General features: G+C 35.4%; 2 protein-coding genes and 1 pseudogene across 3 annotated transcripts in view; 2 read left to right on the top strand and 1 right to left on the bottom strand.

Moving 5' to 3' along the window:
* The window catches only part of LOC149806819 (armadillo repeat-containing protein 1-like), a 56470-nt gene that overhangs the window by 8514 nt on the left and 31262 nt on the right, over positions 1-16694 (top strand). The window contains exon 3 of the mRNA XM_089958141.1: positions 1826-1900. Coding sequence (XP_089814267.1) covers positions 1826-1900 — 75 coding nt within the window. The remainder of the gene's footprint in view (positions 1-1825; positions 1901-16694) is intronic.
* LOC149806821 (uncharacterized) lies at positions 9992-13454 on the top strand (annotated as a pseudogene). The gene is made up of 4 exons (XR_016421081.1): positions 9992-10334; positions 11006-11175; positions 11485-11543; positions 12361-13454. The product of XR_016421081.1 is annotated as an uncharacterized LOC149806821 (transcript).
* On the bottom strand, positions 13438-15347 carry LOC149806820 (uncharacterized). The gene is made up of 3 exons (XM_089958132.1): positions 14981-15347; positions 13976-14209; positions 13438-13618 (listed from the first exon to the last, which is right to left on the bottom strand). Exons 1-3 carry the CDS (start codon positions 15277-15279, stop codon positions 13438-13440), a joined length of 714 nt encoding a protein of 237 aa, XP_089814258.1. The 5' UTR covers positions 15280-15347.

The raw sequence follows: 16694 nt of genomic DNA, 5'->3' as shown, positions 1-16694 counted from the left end.
CAGGTTGTGGAGTGGGTTGGAAAGTCTTACTCCGGTTACTTGTCACATGATAAATTCTCAAGTTCCAGTTAGCTGACTTCTGTGATCCACTTTGATACAGTATCCATTTTTGTTGAGTTTATTTAGCTGCAGGTCCTTGGGGCCACTCAAATTTCTTAAGTTATTAAATTTGATTGGGAGAGTAGTTGATTTCTATGTATGCTGGCCAATGGAAAAGTCTGTTATGTTCACCCATGGACAGGTATGTTATCTTTAACTCCAATGACCAAGGATGGTGTATAATGTAAATCCTAGGTATGATATCTTAATTTTAGTGTGAGATTGCTACTGATAATGTCATAATTTTATGTTTTGAGTGTTCTTTATTAAATCACATTGCCAGGCATTAACAGCTATATATCTATGGATGTGTTTACTGTTTTCCTAGGTTACCAGACCAGATGTATTTCAAAATGGAGTAAGTGAAGCAGAAGATGGCATCTTTTCTATGATGCTCTTTAGCAGGATTCATGCAAACTTGACATTAAATATCAACGGCCTGTGCAAAAATAACACATCATTCTAGCAAGTTTCAGCTTGCTAAATTCATTATATCTCCCCTATATTTGGAAAATTACCCCCTTTTGTCAAATTGATGGGAGGATTTTCCTATCTGCTAAATTTTTAGTTATAGAATAAGCTCTCAAGTTATGTGACATGGGCCCATCCAGTTAGTAGGTACGCAAAATCCCCCCCCCCATACAAATGCATATTGTTTTACAACACCACCATCACCTGTGTACGTATGCTTAACCCCCCCCCCCCCCAATTCTATAGAACCTCCTATATTTAATCCATGCATAAACGATCAAGGATTAATACTATTATTGTGTTTAATAAAACAGATAGTCCACCGACATTGAATGTCTGGCTGCAATCAAAGAAATAAGCTGCATAACTTTAAAAAGTTTGTCTAGTGTCCACTAAAATTCAAACGCCAACTGAACCCAGTCGAACAGGTTACATATTAGACAAATTATTATCGAGGTTTCAAACACACACCTGTTTCCTATGTGTACATACATTATCAGTAGATGCTCCATATGCAAGGGTATGCATTTGGGTTAAACATCCATACCAAATGGAAGGCCCCATAACCCAATATGGTACAATGTATTATCAACCTGATCAAGTCTTAGGACCTGTTTTTATCAAAACTCTACCAGTCTTGCTCCCCTGGCAATGGTTTGGGTTCCATAGCAGTCTCTGGAAAACCTGATTTCAGCTTCTTCAGAATGGCTCAATTTGTCAATTGAACTTGGTCGAAGTGTTTGTTCAGACTTGCTGTCAAAATTTTGCCTCATGTGACTACTCAAGCAATAGTGTGGCTTTGTTAACAACCATGTGGAAAACATATATTTGACTTCTCAAGAATGGCTGAGCCATATTTGATCAGACCTGCTGAGTGTTTCTTGAGATATGTTCTTTCAGAATCAAATCCAGTGTGGTTTCCATTGCATCTGAGTTGAAGAACCTACAAATGATACTTATCTCCTGTCAGGTGAGGCTATTGTTACAAATGTTTGGAAAGCTTTCACAGAATGGCCATCTATCCAAAAACTGCCTGACTATATGATACTATATATGATAGGTAGTGTCCTTCCAAGGACACTTTCAAATACCCAAGTAGAAATTATTCTGATATAATGGTACTTTTAAGCCCAAGTCTCATGCCTTAATACTACATTTGCCTTTTAGACCAATGTGTACCAAGTGAATTTTATCAGATCCATTGGGTCAGTTGTTTTTAAAATTTTCTTATCTCTCACATTTATGCCTTTTTCAGGATGCCACTTGTATTGGTGGACTAGTGCTGGTCCTAAGTAATCCAGATCCACAGATTGTCCAGCTTGCACTGGAGGTAAGATAATATAATGTTCAAAGTTAGAAACACTTCCATAATAGACATTAAGCAAGTAGCAACCATTTTAATTTGATAAATCTCTCCAACTGTTTCGTGAAGCATACATTTAAACCTTTACATTTAGGTTTAATCAGAAGAAGAAAAAGAAAAGAAAATGAAATCATTCCCACAGTGTCTTAAGTTTTGGAACTTGCTAATTATTGTTGTTGTTGTTCTAGGGTTTAACGCCATTTTTCAGCATAAGATAGGCTATACATGGTTGCCGGTAAAACTGGTGGAGGAAGAACCCTGGAAAACCCAGGGAAGAACCGCTGACCCATGAGAAGCTACTGGCAGGCTTTCCCACATACCCATGCTAGCCGAGCCTTGGACTCAAACCCACGCAGACAGAGGTGAGATGGCAGTGATCCGGAACGGTGAGCGCTTTAGACCACTCTGCCACTCTGGGCCCCCACTTGCTAATTATGACCTAGAATCTATCCCTAGATGTTAAACAGTATATATATTGCCAAACTGCTTCGTATTCTGGTGACTGAAACCCACAATACAGTGTAATGGCTCAAAGATGGCCCAGAGGACAGAAACCCACATTATACCATGATTGCTCTAAGGTAAATTTTATTTTTAAGAGAAATTGATAATAGTATTTACATAGCTTTATTTATTCGCTCATTGAATTAAATATGGTGTGATTCTTTGGGGGATTATTCAGGGATGGTCCTGGCTTTTAAAAAGCTGTCGCCAAAAAAATCGCCAACCTCAATATTTGTCGCCAATTTTCAAAAGTGTCGCCAAAACAAGTAGTGTACATTTTTCCAAGTGTTAATTTAGTCTATTAATGTAACACGCAATGAAAATTACAAAAGATGGGTTAGTTAATACTTTAATTACAACAAGCATTAACAAAATGTTACAAAGTGTTACATGAAGATCCGTTGCGATTTTAGGGCTGCCCACTTGTTGAATGCAGTTTCAAAGTCTAATTTTTCACATCTGTACATGATGATTCTCATTAAATTCTCGAGAGACGAGATGCAGAGCTTATTTCTGATGTCAGTTTTTATGAGTTTCATCTTACGGAATCCACGTTCACAGTCCACAGTGCTGACAGATGACACCAGTAGTCTCTCAGCAGCCCCCCCCCCCCCATGGCTAGCTTCACAAAGCTTGAGTGAATTGCTTCCTAAATCCCAAGAATGATCACTGAATGCTATATAAATTTTCTCTACAAGAAAAATAGGATCTCCATTCCCACGAATGAAACTTACACGGGTCAACACCTGGCAATATTGGACCGTATATATATATAAGCATAAATTCACACCCAGCTTAGGGATTCTTTCACTCCTGTATTTTGAGAAATAAATAATTATTATTAACTATGCAAACCTGTTTTTTTTGTTGCTATTTCTTGTTGCGGAGTTTAAGTCTCTGCAGCCGTAACACGGGACTGATGGCAAAAGGAAAAGATCAATGAGTAAAATGCTGTACTGGCGACAGATGTAATTGTGATTGAGATTTTTTCCATTTGCTTTGTATTTATACATAGTAGTCGGTACTTCAAAGGTTATCAGTTTTCTATGAAGGTTCAGCAAAACTATTGTATTGGTATATGTATAAAAAAAAACAGATGGATTAGCCATACAATTAATTGTATCTGTTCTATTTGCATCTTCAGAAGTCGGTCAGTTGTAGGTATAGTGCGGTAGCATGATTGACTGTATCACAGCATACAGTACTCAGCCCAGATGTCAGCATAAGCAGATTATGATGTAACAATGCACTGTAAAGATGGGGTTGTCAATAAGCAAAGGATCGTTTGTGTAACAGATTGATTCCAATGCTTTGCTTAGTCAAGTTTGTGGCTTCCTTTTGTTCTGCCTTTTAATTTATCCAGTCCAAATCCATGATTGTATGTACAAATTAAATAACCAAAAAGTATGTCTCAAAAAAAATCGCCAGATGGGATATTTTTGTCGCCAATAAGGAAAAAAATCGCAATTTGCGACATTGGCGAAGCCCAGGACGATCACTGTAATCAGTCATATGTGAATACCTTATTCACTACAAGAGCCTTCAATTGATGCTAATGAATTGCGGGGAGCATGATAATTTAGCTATCTGTATAATACAGTGGTCCCCCTCGTATACGGCCACCCCTTATGCATCAGGAAAGTGGCCTTTCCAGAGGGGGGCTATATTTGTGCGATGTGTATGTAAATGTGTATATAGTAGGAAAGCTACATATAACTTAAAGCAGTTAATATCTAAAAGTAGTATTAATTATTAAAATGTTCTTGTCTTAAAAACATTTATTTCAAGGTAACATAAATTAATAGTTTGTATTCTTAGGCATGAAATGTGAGTGGGGTATTGTTGGCATGTGCATTACAAAACGATTCAAAAATGTTATTTGACTGTTGGTACATATGCTGTTTCATATTTAAAATAATTCTCTTTTCATTTACTCCATTTTCCCACTGCTACAGAATGTTCTTATTTTTTACGCTCTTGTTTATTTCAGTCTTCTCAACATACATTTTTCTGCATGTGAACTCTCGAATAACTTTTTTTCTTCTTTTAAAATATTATTTCTTCATTTATATGATGACACGTTAAAGTTTTGTAATTATTTATTCATATGTGGCTAATCGTACAATACTGCAATTTAATTTTGCAGACGAAACATTTGTAAATGAAATGCCGTATTATACAGGAAGAGATACATTAACTATCACGTTATTTTTCGGTCTTTGTCTGGTACCATGTTTTGTTTAAAGTTTATTGTTTCTCTTTGTTTGTGTGTGTTAATCCACAAGATGTATTTTTAGCCTATCTGACCATGTTATGATCATCACAGTTACATCGGTCGTAATCGTCAATTTAAAATAAATCCACTGTGTGAAGCCCAAAGCTCTATCAAAACACTGCTGACCCCATTTCCTGCAAATGTTTGCAATCATGATATAATAATAACCTTAATGATACATGTACCGAAAACTTGACATCTGCAAACATACATTGGAAAAGATAATCAGATTATTTACCTCACTGTAATTAAATATTGGTTCTGGACAAATTAATAATAAAATGTAACTGCTTGTGAGGGGTAAATTTTACATTTGTGCACTAATATGGTGGTCACGTTAGCGGGGTGGCCTTTCTTGAGGGTTACTTTTGAAAACAAATTCGTCGGTGCCACAGGATTCCGGTCATAAAGAATGGGTGGCCACTGGTCAGGGGAGCTGTTCATGAGGGGGACCCAGGGATGGTCCTGGCTTTTAAAAAGCTGTCACCAAAAAAATCGCCAACCTCAATATTTTGTCGCCAATTTTCAAAAAGTGTCGCCAGAACAAGTAGTGTACATTTTTTCAAGTGTTAATTTAGTCTATTAATATAACAGGCAATGAAAATTACAAAAGATGGGTTAGTTAATACTCTAATTACAACAAGCATTAACAAAATGTTACAAAGTGTTACATGAAGATTTTAGGGCTGCCCACTTGTTGAATGCAGTTTCAAAGTCTAATTTTCCACATCTGTACATGCTGATTCTCATTATATTCTCTAGAGATGAGATGCAGAGTTTATTTCTGATGCCAGTTTTTATAAGGTTCATCTTACTGAATCCACGTTCACAGTCTACAGTGCTGACAGGTGACACCAGTAGTCTCTCAGCAGCCCCCCACCCCTTATGGCTAGCTGCACCAAGATTGTAGTGAATTGCTTCCTAAATCCCAAGAATGATCACTGAATGCTGTATAAATTTTCTCAACAAGCAAAATAGGATCTCCATTCCCACGAATGAAACTTACCCGGGTCAACACCTGGCAATATTGGACCGTATATATAAGCATAAATTCACACCCAGCTTAGGGATTCTTTCACTCCTGTATTTTGAGAAATAAATAATTATTATTAATTATGCAAAACTGTTTTTTTTTTTTTGCTATTTCTTGTTGCGGAGTTTAAGTCTCTGCAGCTGTAACATGGATTGATGGCAAAAGGAAAAGATCAATGAGTAAAATGCTGCACTGGCGACAGATATAATTGTGATTGAGATTTTTTCCATTTGCTTCGTATTTATATGCAGTAGTTGGTACTTCAAAGGTTATCAGTTTTCTATGAAGGTTCAGCAAAACTATTGTATTGGTATATGTAAAAAAAAAAAAAAAGAAAAACCAACAGAAGGATTAGCCATTCAATTAATTGTATCTGTTCTATTCACGTCTTCAGAAGTCAGTCAGTTGTAGGTATAGTTCGGTAGCATGATTGACTGTATCACAGCATACAATACTCAGCCCAGATGTCAGCATAAGCAGATTATGATGTAACAATGCACTGTAAAGATGGGGTTGTCAATACGAACAAAGGATCGTTTGTGTAACAGATTGCTTCCAATGCATTGCTTAGTCAAGTTTGTGGCTTCCTTTCATTCTCCCTTTTAATTTATCCAGTCCAAATCCATGATTGTATGTACAAATTAAATAACCAAAAAGTCTGTCGCCAAAAAAAATCGCCAGATGGGATATTTTTGTCGCCAATAAGGAAAAAAAATCGCAATTTGCGACATTGGCGAAGCCCAGGACGATCCCTGGGACCAATGTATCTTGATTATTATAAATGCATGAAATCATGTTTGATTATGTTTCTTTCAGACTTCTGTTACTTGGTTCTGTATTAGCATCTAAATTGGCAAATTTGTTTTATTTAAAAATACATGTACGTTATAATAAAAACAAATTCAAGGTCTCTTCACTGGACTTATCTGCATTGTTTTGCCTCATAGGCTCATAGAAATATCTATGGCTGCATGAGCAATTCCAGTTTCCACAAAATCACTCACTTTCATAATCCATTGTGGCTTTATAGCAGAGGTGGCCATAGCGTGGCTTGTGATCTGCATGTGGCTTGTGCAAACCTGTGGTGCAGCTCTTATGAAATACCTAAAATAATTGGATTTTTTAAAAATTTATATCAAAATTTGCTAAATAACACTGAATAATGTTCAAAAAAGATCATTATATATTACCATTACTCTCCACAAAAACAAACTCCTCTTCCCATTCTGTCTTAAATTTTCTATTCTCGCTCATATTTATGTTTTCTAGATGTTTGCAAAAATGTATGAATGGCTCTTTCCAATATTGCCTCCAGTACTGTGGCTCCCAAAGGTTGTCTAGTTGGCCAGTTGCTTTATAACTATCTAACATGTATCTCCACTGTAACGAGTTGGCTTTTGGTTCTATTTTATACCATCTGTTTTCTTGTCAGGGGATATAATGTATGCCGGGACTGACAGCATTTTCACACGCAACAACACATTAATTAGGCACAATATTTTTGTTAGGACGGCTTGTCCTAACATTTAGGAATTGGAGTATAACGTATAAAAGCAACTTGTACTGAAAATCCCCTTAATTGACCTCAAAATATATTTTATTGCCATAAAAGTAATATAATATATTTAGAAAAGAATAGGAAACAAGTTAACAAGTACTTAAGTTCCTTTCCATTATACATAACATGACAAGTAGAAAATAATGAATGCCATAAATGGAAGATTAAGTATAGAATACATACAAAAGGTACAAGAAAATGTATGATGGAAAACAGCCCAAGGGATGGGGCTAGCAAAGGAAAGGAAAGTTTTTTGGAAAATATACCTGATCTGGGTGGAGCTAACAGTTCATTGAAGTCAGGCTTTGATTCAACTGACTTATGTTGGATTGTTTTGAGATTACGTTTGAAGTTTTTGATAGAGGAAGAGAAAACAGTTATGACATGAATGGACTGCCTTTTTCAAATATCAGCATTGGTATGCTTGGACATCAAATTATAATCAACTGGTCAGAACTGGATATCATTATGGTGGCTCGCGAAGCTGGTTGTCAATGGAAGTATACCAATTTGAATAGTTTTATTGGCAAGTTGCTTCATTTATCATGATGTTTAAAAGTTTGGAATGATGACTTCACTTGATTCATTTTTGATAAAAACATTAGCATTTTGATTGCACTTTAAATTATAATCAGTTAGACAAAATGGGAATATATGGCTTCTTGCTGATCCAGTTTTTGGTGTAGAATTGTGTTTTATTGCTGATTAATTTGCTTAAATTTGCAACCGTTTAAAACCTCAAATGTTTTAATTAATGGATCATTCAGAGAACAATTGATCGGACATAACACAAAGGAGCAAAGAAGTATATTTTCTTTTTTGTCTCTGTCTGTGAAACAACCTAATGGTGATGAATTATCAGACCCTGAGACTCCAAAGAAACACAAAGTATTGTCAGCTCTGAGGAGGAGGAGAGTCAATCTCCGAAATTGTTGCAAAATTTAAGAATAAGATGAAAAGTGAACTGGCAATTCTGTCATGTACATCTTTGATATTTGAATAATATATAACCTTCATAGTTGTATGAGTATATTTTTGCAATTTTTTTTTTATTTGAGCAGTTGATAACAGAATATGTTGAAAAGTTGAAAAATTACAGTAACATAGTTAAAAAGAGAAACAGTTTTGCAAAAATGAGATTGTGTATTTCTTACACAATACTCTACAGTTATTTATGTTATTCAGCACAAGACAATACATCTTAAATATCATTTGTTTCCACCAATAAAAAGGAATCACAGATATGGGCTCATGACTCATGATTTAAGTTTGACTCTTGAGACTTTTATTTTGACTCCTGAGGTTTTGGGGTCACGGGTCAACTGACTCTTCAGCTTGAAAATCTATTGAGAACCCTGGTGAGTGTTTTTGTCACTCAAAGCCAGACTTTTTTCAGAGTTCAGATAGAGGATTATATGAGGAAGATCTGTTATGAGTTTTCTAATGCATGGGATCCTTCCACACCAATGTGGTCTTGCATGTGATTGGCTGAGTTCTCTAATGCATGGGTAAATAGACTCAAATCATTTAGATTTTGAATGAGTCCAGTTGTGAGCAAGATCTATGCCTATTAACACATTAACCCCTGGAGGTTTTTGCCATTTTTGCCTGAAAATCGAGTAGGAAACACATTTTGAAAGCTATTTCTGAATAGACTCGAAAACACAGAATCCCCGGTCATCTTTCAATAACATACTGCCTCGGTGTGTTTGAAAAATCATTTTTCATTGACTATTTGACTCGTGCATGAGCAGAAGGGTAAAAGTTGGACTTTTTTATATTTTTTTATTTTCATTTTTTTTATTTTTCGCTAAACGGAGCCATTTTTTTGTATGGAGACCACTCTTTATTCCAAATGCCCATCTTATCCTACTTTTTGTAAAGGCTCATCTGTCTGTTTGCAGTTCATACCGGTTTGCCATAGATCTGAGACCAAAAAGTCTAAAATCCAGACACAAAATGGGATTCCGACGATGGGCGAATTTTGCGTTTAAAAAAGTCGGGTCCAAAAAATGAGGTTTTTCTATCTGTATTTTGTAGTGCAGCTAGATGTTCCAGATTATTTGGTATCATTGTAGAGCTACATCTGTCTACCTTTCTATAATACCATCCACTTTAGTGTATCATGAATGACCATGACGCTACAGAGCTCAGCAGTAGGCTACTACCTCCTGCCCCGTAAAGTCGTTGCTAGGGGTTAATGTGTTAATGAGATGATTTTGCATATAATTCTTCATTTAGCAGCTCAGTTTCTGATATTTTTTATAATACTTGGTAGATATGCTGATGTCATTAGGATGTTGCTTAGCTGCCAAGAGTTGTGCTTTTTCTGTATTTGTCCCATATTTTGGACCTGAATACACGTATATGGTTTTTGTCTCAAAAAAATACGTTTTTCAATTTTAAAAAAAATTTGTAAATTTTCTTGTAATTTTCAGTCTAGAACAGGCACTTGGTTCTATTATGATAGAAATGTATAGCATGAATATAGGAATACAGTTTTATTTACAATATGATTGGTTCATTCGAAATCGAGGCTACCATGCCTTTCTTTATCTGCCATATTGGATTTCACAAACAATTACCACTGTCACTGTATCTCATCTTCGTAATATTCAACTTCTAATCAGAATTTTCTCCAGGAAAGACAAGAAAACAAAACTGAAAGGACAATGCATAGATCCGACCTGTCAATCAAATCCACCGATATTGACCAATCGGATAAGAGCGTCCGGTGCTACGGTAACATCCGCCATGTTTTACCCACAAACAAACGTGTGGTGAGAATACAGCTGCATTACAGACTTTCGTGATTTTTGGGATATATTGGCAAAATGGTGCTTCGATGTGCATGGGGAACATGCAATGCAGATGAGAGATATCCGGAAAGGTTGGAAGGAGGCCGTTTTATTTGTTTTCCGACTCCAAAACGTGATTTGGAAAAGGTGAATGATGGATCAAAGCGTGTGGTCGACCGCACGAACAGCTTAATATCACCAGAGTAAACCAACATAAGGCCGTTTGCTCAAAGGTAATTCAGTTTAGATTTCACTATAGTAAATAAGTATATGTAGTATTCTAGAAAGTAATGTTAAATAGAAAAAATATCTAATACACATTTCGTAAAGCTGGTTTATGTAATTGTTGTTATCATGGGTTAACTACATTTTTTCAGTACGTCATATGCTATTCATGGCGGGCAAGTTTATCACGTGGAAGAAAACCCCGGGAAGAACCGGATACTCACGGGAAGCTACTAAAAAGCTTTTTTACATACCCACATTGGCCAAGCCCAAAATCGGAACCAATGTGGACGTATGTGAGATGGCAGTAACCAGTAAAGGTGATAGTCTTTGACCACTCGGGCATCCATGTCACCCTGTAATACTAGTGCTTTAATTATAAGTATACATTTATCCCAAACCAGCCCTCTTGATATTTTTATCTTGTATTGAAGGAATTAACAACAGATTAATACCATGGGTTATTGTCAGAGCATGTATAATGGAGCATATATTTATGTTATGACTAGGTTATAAATAAGAATAAAAATTCTTTATTTCAGATTACATTGTCCATACATCTAAATTAAAATAAAAATATAAAATGTTTCTTTGCTGATATTAATATAAAATGTCAAATCTGATTTGCTTTTTTGATTGTCATATAATGCATTGTTTTGTAAATATACATATTTTTCAGCACTTTGTTGGAGGAAATGGACCAAATGAGAATTACCCAGACCCCATTCAAGCTGATGGTTCACGTACTATGCCAGCAAGAAAACTTCCAGTGAAGAGAGCTTCTTCACAACAAAATGAAACCAGTCAACATAAACGCAAATGCCTGCATTTGGAAGAAAACATGACCACGTAAGTGCCAAGTAACTCACAGAATATGTCTAGCTTTATTAATCTTTTACATATGAAATTTAACAAGTTTAATTTCAGAATAAATTCAGACATTAATCTTAAAGTAAATATGCAAAGCTAGCAAGTTAATGAACTGATACTCTTTGAAAAGTGTTTCAATTATATTGCTTATACTTCACAATCAATTAAAAAATACATACATACCCCTGGTACATACATATATATATATATATATATATATATATATATATATATATGAAAACTACTTGTTGACTAACATCATTGTGCATAACTATTTATTTCTTACAGATTGAACAGTCCATATATGAATTATGAGTCAGGGGTGTCTACACAGATTGAAAACCCATGTAAGTATTTTATTCTGAGGATTGCATATGTGGAATTGCATAATCTCTGTAAAATTCAGATAACTTTTGTAACATTGAAGTCATAAATGGAATGTCTGGTTTAATTCTTTCCACATACATATCCTCCTGTGTGTAAACAATGAATTCACAAAATTCACAACCTGTAACCATAAGTTGGCCTTGAATCTGTGCATAGTAACTGTGTGTCTTCTTTAATGATACATGTTCATCCTTCTGTAAATAGAAATCTGGTATATCACTGCATGCCTTTTCAATGGTCATTTTTCTAGCAGAGAAGGGGCATTTAATTTCCACAATTCCACATACTCCATTGTCACACAGTTTCCCATCAGGCGAGGCACCCAAAAATGAAAAGTCATTATTAACCACAAAGCCACACTCATGGAAATGCCTAGACGGATACAATTCAAGATACTTTTCTTTAGCAGTTTTCTCATGTCTTTTACCATATTCAAGAGCTTTGGCTTTCACGTCATTTTTTGAAAATAAACTGTTAATAAACGTTTCACTGGGTTCAGATTTCCTTGATATTACTTTTCCAAAATTAGATGATGTAAGTCTGTCTTTTCTCTCATGAAACCAGTGATTCGACAAGGCCTGATTTCTTGTCTGTACCTCAGTGTCACATGGATTTATGCACTTTGTGTTCTCATTGAGTGGTTTGAACTCATCTGGTAAACAGACTGGAGAAGCCCTTGTCACAGATGTATTACCACAGTCCTGAGTTATTTGTGTAGTTTCCCTCAGGTACTTTGTCTGAAATGAAGAAAATAAATACTTTTCTTATTTTTTTCAGGGATATCAGCAATGGATATGTTAGCAGTTGCAGCTGAGAATCAGGATCTAAGGCTCAAATTGTCAAATAGTTCAAAAAAGATACAAGAGCTTCAACTTGAAGTGTCATCAAAAGAGAAAGAAATTCAACATCTGAAGAAAATAATTGCCAAGAAACAAACATTGAGTGTAGCAATTGTGAAGTATAAAGAAAACATATTGAAAAATTTGTTTAAATACTATACAGGAATCACATACATAAGGTTTTTAGCTTTATTGGCCTTTCTAGCCCCTATAGAGTGTCCAGTCAAATATGGACCAGGACGAAGGGATACAAAAAGCCTTATCCAGGAAGATGGACTGTTTTTAACAATATGTAGGCTTAGGCATGGTTTTGGTTTAAAAGATTTGGCCACACGGTTTGGACTCTGCACAGTCAGCTAGTGTTGTGTTTAACACATGGCTCGATCTTATGTATTTAAAACTTGGCCAGCTTTCAGTTTGGCCACATAGAGATACTATAATAAAAAACATGCCATCTGAATATAGGAAAGATTTTCCCACTACCATTATTATTATAGATGGAACTGAAATTAAACTCAAATTCCAAGTGCACTTTGCCTACAGAGCCAGTTATATAGTGATTATAAATCTGCAACAACACTAAAGGGGTTGATAGGTTGTGATCCTAATGGTTGTGTAATGTTTGTTTCAGAATTATTTACAGGATCAATTTCAGATAAATCTATCACAGAACAATCTGGTTTTTATGATATGCTTAAAACACTAAAATCAATTGGTTATATTAAAGAAGGAGATGTCATAATGGTAGACAAAGGTTTTAACATTGCAAAAGAAATAAGTGAACTTGGTTTGAAAATAAACATTCCACCATTCGCATCGGCAAGTAGGCAAATGACAGCTTCTGAGACACTTTTGACTAACAAAATTGCCAAACAAAGGGTACATATAGAACGTCTCATATGTAAAGTTAAAACATACAAACTTTTATCACATTGTATTCCTACATCTTTGTTTCAAAAGGCCAACAAAATATGGACAGTGTGTTGTCTTCTAACACTTTTTCAAGATGTTTTTGTTAAGGATGAACACTGAATATACTATGATTGGATAGTACCTGATACGATAATATTGACCCGATCTGCACGTCTCCTAGAGGTGTTGATACTTTAGGAATGTTTGGTGCAATTCTGCACTCTAGGGGTGTTCCCTTCAGACAAGAGAGATGAGACATGTCCTTTTCATCCACTTTCGGTACTCTAAATGTAAAAGAAATGTAATGAAATAATCGTGTTGAACAATGTTGTTTTTTTGTTTACTTCATGTCAGTGCCTATTTTAGGCATCTATAATTTTTGCACATATTTTAAATGCACACCTTATTACTTATTCAATTTGATGACATTATATTGTAGATTTACATGAATATTTTTCTATTACATATCAATTCAAGTATGTTGTATCAGCATGATGAATAAAAACAAATTATTAAAGCTATATTGTTTGTCATGTTTATTTTAATCTGGAAGTAATAAATGGTTAACTCTATGTTCCATCTACAACCAGATTTTAAACAATTATTTCTGTTGGTAAATTATTTGTATTTTAAATTCATACTTTTTGTTTATATCTGTCTGGCAAACCACTGGCTTTCTTTTCCTACTCTCTGTCGGTCTAGCAACCACAACATGGTTAAGTGGCACTGGTTTTATTTTCGATCCCCTTGGCACATGCCATTGCTGAGGTAAGCTTGTGCTGCTCAACTGGTCAGGAACAGTGGTGAAGTTATGTAGTTTGAAACCCTGTAGGGACTTAATTAGCCCTACTACATGGGAGCAATGCCCACTGACCCTGCAACAATACATATATATTTTTCAGATATCATACACATTAATTAGTTTAAAAAATGCTATTGGTGATGTCACAAAACCAACACCAGCACCATCTACCAGATAAATAATTTAGAATGCAGTGTCGTGATGTTTTTCTAATGCAAAGGGATTTCAAACCAATATTGATTTTGACAATTTTTATTGGTTGGGAGTGTCAAAGCATTGTGACATCTAACGAGGGGGCTGAGTTTTTATCACGGGGCCGGTGTACAAAATATTACGCCCAAATTACGTGACGTCATGTATGGATGACCCTTGACTAAAATTATTGATCACTGTGGAAATTTACAAAGGTGGCCAGGTAATAAACTGGGTCAAGAGAAAAGGACCTTTGGTGAAATCAACAGCTAACATGATACTACAATTTTTATTATCAACAGCTGCAGCTTTCGTTGTGAGATTACAGCACGCTAACACCTTTAGGTTGACCTCATCCAAATATATCCATTTACGTAATTTAACATTTGTTTTTGCCGAATGTTCTTCTTGAACAGTGTGTATATAATGACATTCTAAAAGAATATGGATGTATGAGGATCCAGATAAAGTGAATGCTCGCCATTTTAATGTATGTGCAATCAAATTATAAAAAATAACACATTAAATAGTCGGTACCGAACGCCTACATGACCTGCACGACTTATACTATAACAGTTGCCATTACTTCAGGGTATTAAACAGTTCAAATATTAAACATAGCTCATAAAAAATACAAAACATTAAATCTTACCCAGCTTTACATGAACAGTATGCATCTTCACACTTTTCCTCCGTAATTTCGATGTGCAGACGGTGCGGAGGCTGGTTCTTCTTCATAGATGGCCAGCATCTCGCTTCTACGCGAATCTTGTTTTCAAACTCCAAAACTTTGATTTCGTGTATATATCCTTGCGTAAAGTAGTTCAAACCCTTCTGCAACACTTTACTGGAAAGCTTCTCTTGATCAGGAAGGTATTTAAGTGAAATATTATCGGGAATACGCGAGAGAGAATCTGACATGGTGCCTGTATTCTGTGATGATTCAGCCATTTTAATGGGAAGCTTGGGGTTCGCAGTAACAGTCTCTAAGGGGGCGGAGCTTCACTAGTCATTTAGGATCTATGCATTGTGCCATCTTGTTTGATTTTTGAAACCATCTAGTAAAGGAGAAATAGCTAACAAACATCAGCTTGCAGCTTCATCATACACAACTCAGCCTGAACTTATGATGTATATCAATACCAGAGAGAACCTTGATGTAATTCGATCAAAATTCAGTTTATTAAATTTCTTTTAGAAATGAACCTTCATCTTTCAGTTACTAGTGTTGCTAGCGATTCATTTTGCACACGTTTTCCAAACAGTAAAATCGCAAAGGAATACTCTTATGCTAGAACAAAAACAGTTCTGTAAGAAGATCACACAGAATTTAGATCATCAATAAAGTTGTTTCATTCAAATCGATAATGATAGGGAAAAAAATAAGGTGTGGAAAAGGCTCCTATAAAAGTCTGTGTCTGTGTGTGTTGCACTCTTGCACCTTCTGAATGGGCCCCTGAATAGAACATGGTGCCTGTCCAGAAAGTACAAGGATGCAACACGTGCATCTTTGACATTAAATAATTATGTAAAGCACTGTCCTACTTTACTGTATATGTTCTAAATAGTTACATATGCATTAAAATTATAAAAATGACTATTTGTTTCTGAAAATCAGCATTTTTATCACGGTCAGTCAGTATTTTTGTATTCAGGGGTTGGCAGCTATTATGTTTGATGATTTGTATTAGGTAGATATCTGTGCATATTTACGAGGTGATTTTGCTTCAGATATGCAGATTATTTTTTACCACTCTAGAGACATTATTTCAGACACAATTTTGATAAAACTCGGTAAATAGGCCTGTCATCACTACCTTTGTTTGAGTTGGTTATGAGTGAAATGTATGCATATTAAATGATGTGATTTTGCATCTGATTAGCTGATCTTGTAAACAGTCTAGTAACTATATTTCTGATCAGGTATTGATTAAACTTGTTACATTTATTCCAGTCATATATCTAAATTCTATACATATCATTCAATTCTTACTTATCTGTTGAGTCCAACTGCAAACAACATAGACCCTGCTCTGCTGTTGTATAATGCACAGGTAGATCAAAGTCCATGTTGCTCTACTAATTACTCCTAACAACCTGCATAGATCTTGATCTGCCAGCACATTATGTGATGGCAGTTCTGGGCCTGCTCAGTTACTTTTATAAACAATAATATACCAGTAGTCTAGACTCAAATTTCTTTGAAAATTGTTGAGTGCAGTATGTGATACCCAATAGCCAACTAAGTGATTTAGATATAGAAGCCCTGGTTGGCAAAGTGGTCTAAGGTGATTGCTTTTGACATCTCACTTATGTCCTCATCAGATTAGTCTTGGCTTGGTTAGTGTGAGTATGTGAGAAAGCAT

Source organism: Sinohyriopsis cumingii, chromosome 1, assembly GCF_028554795.1.
Source record: "Sinohyriopsis cumingii isolate HCF-2022 chromosome 1, ASM2855479v2, whole genome shotgun sequence".
NCBI classification, from domain to species: Eukaryota; Metazoa; Mollusca; class Bivalvia; order Unionida; family Unionidae; genus Sinohyriopsis; species Sinohyriopsis cumingii.
This window is presented reverse-complemented; position numbering and strand designations above follow the sequence as displayed.

What these genes read in the sequence shown, in the direction of transcription:
- LOC149806820 (XM_089958132.1), bottom strand. Translation starts at nt 15,279, where the DNA reads ATGGCTGAATCATCACAGAATACAGGCACCATGTCAGATTCTCTCTCG. An exon ending in TACTGTTCATGTAAAGCTGG is followed by an intron (nt 14,210 to 14,980) that starts GTAAGATTTAAT and finishes GTATTGTTGCAG; the next exon opens with GGTCAGTGGGCATTGCTCCC. An exon ending in CAGACAGATATAAACAAAAA is followed by an intron (nt 13,619 to 13,975) that starts GTATGAATTTAA and finishes TTTTACATTTAG; the next exon opens with AGTACCGAAAGTGGATGAAA.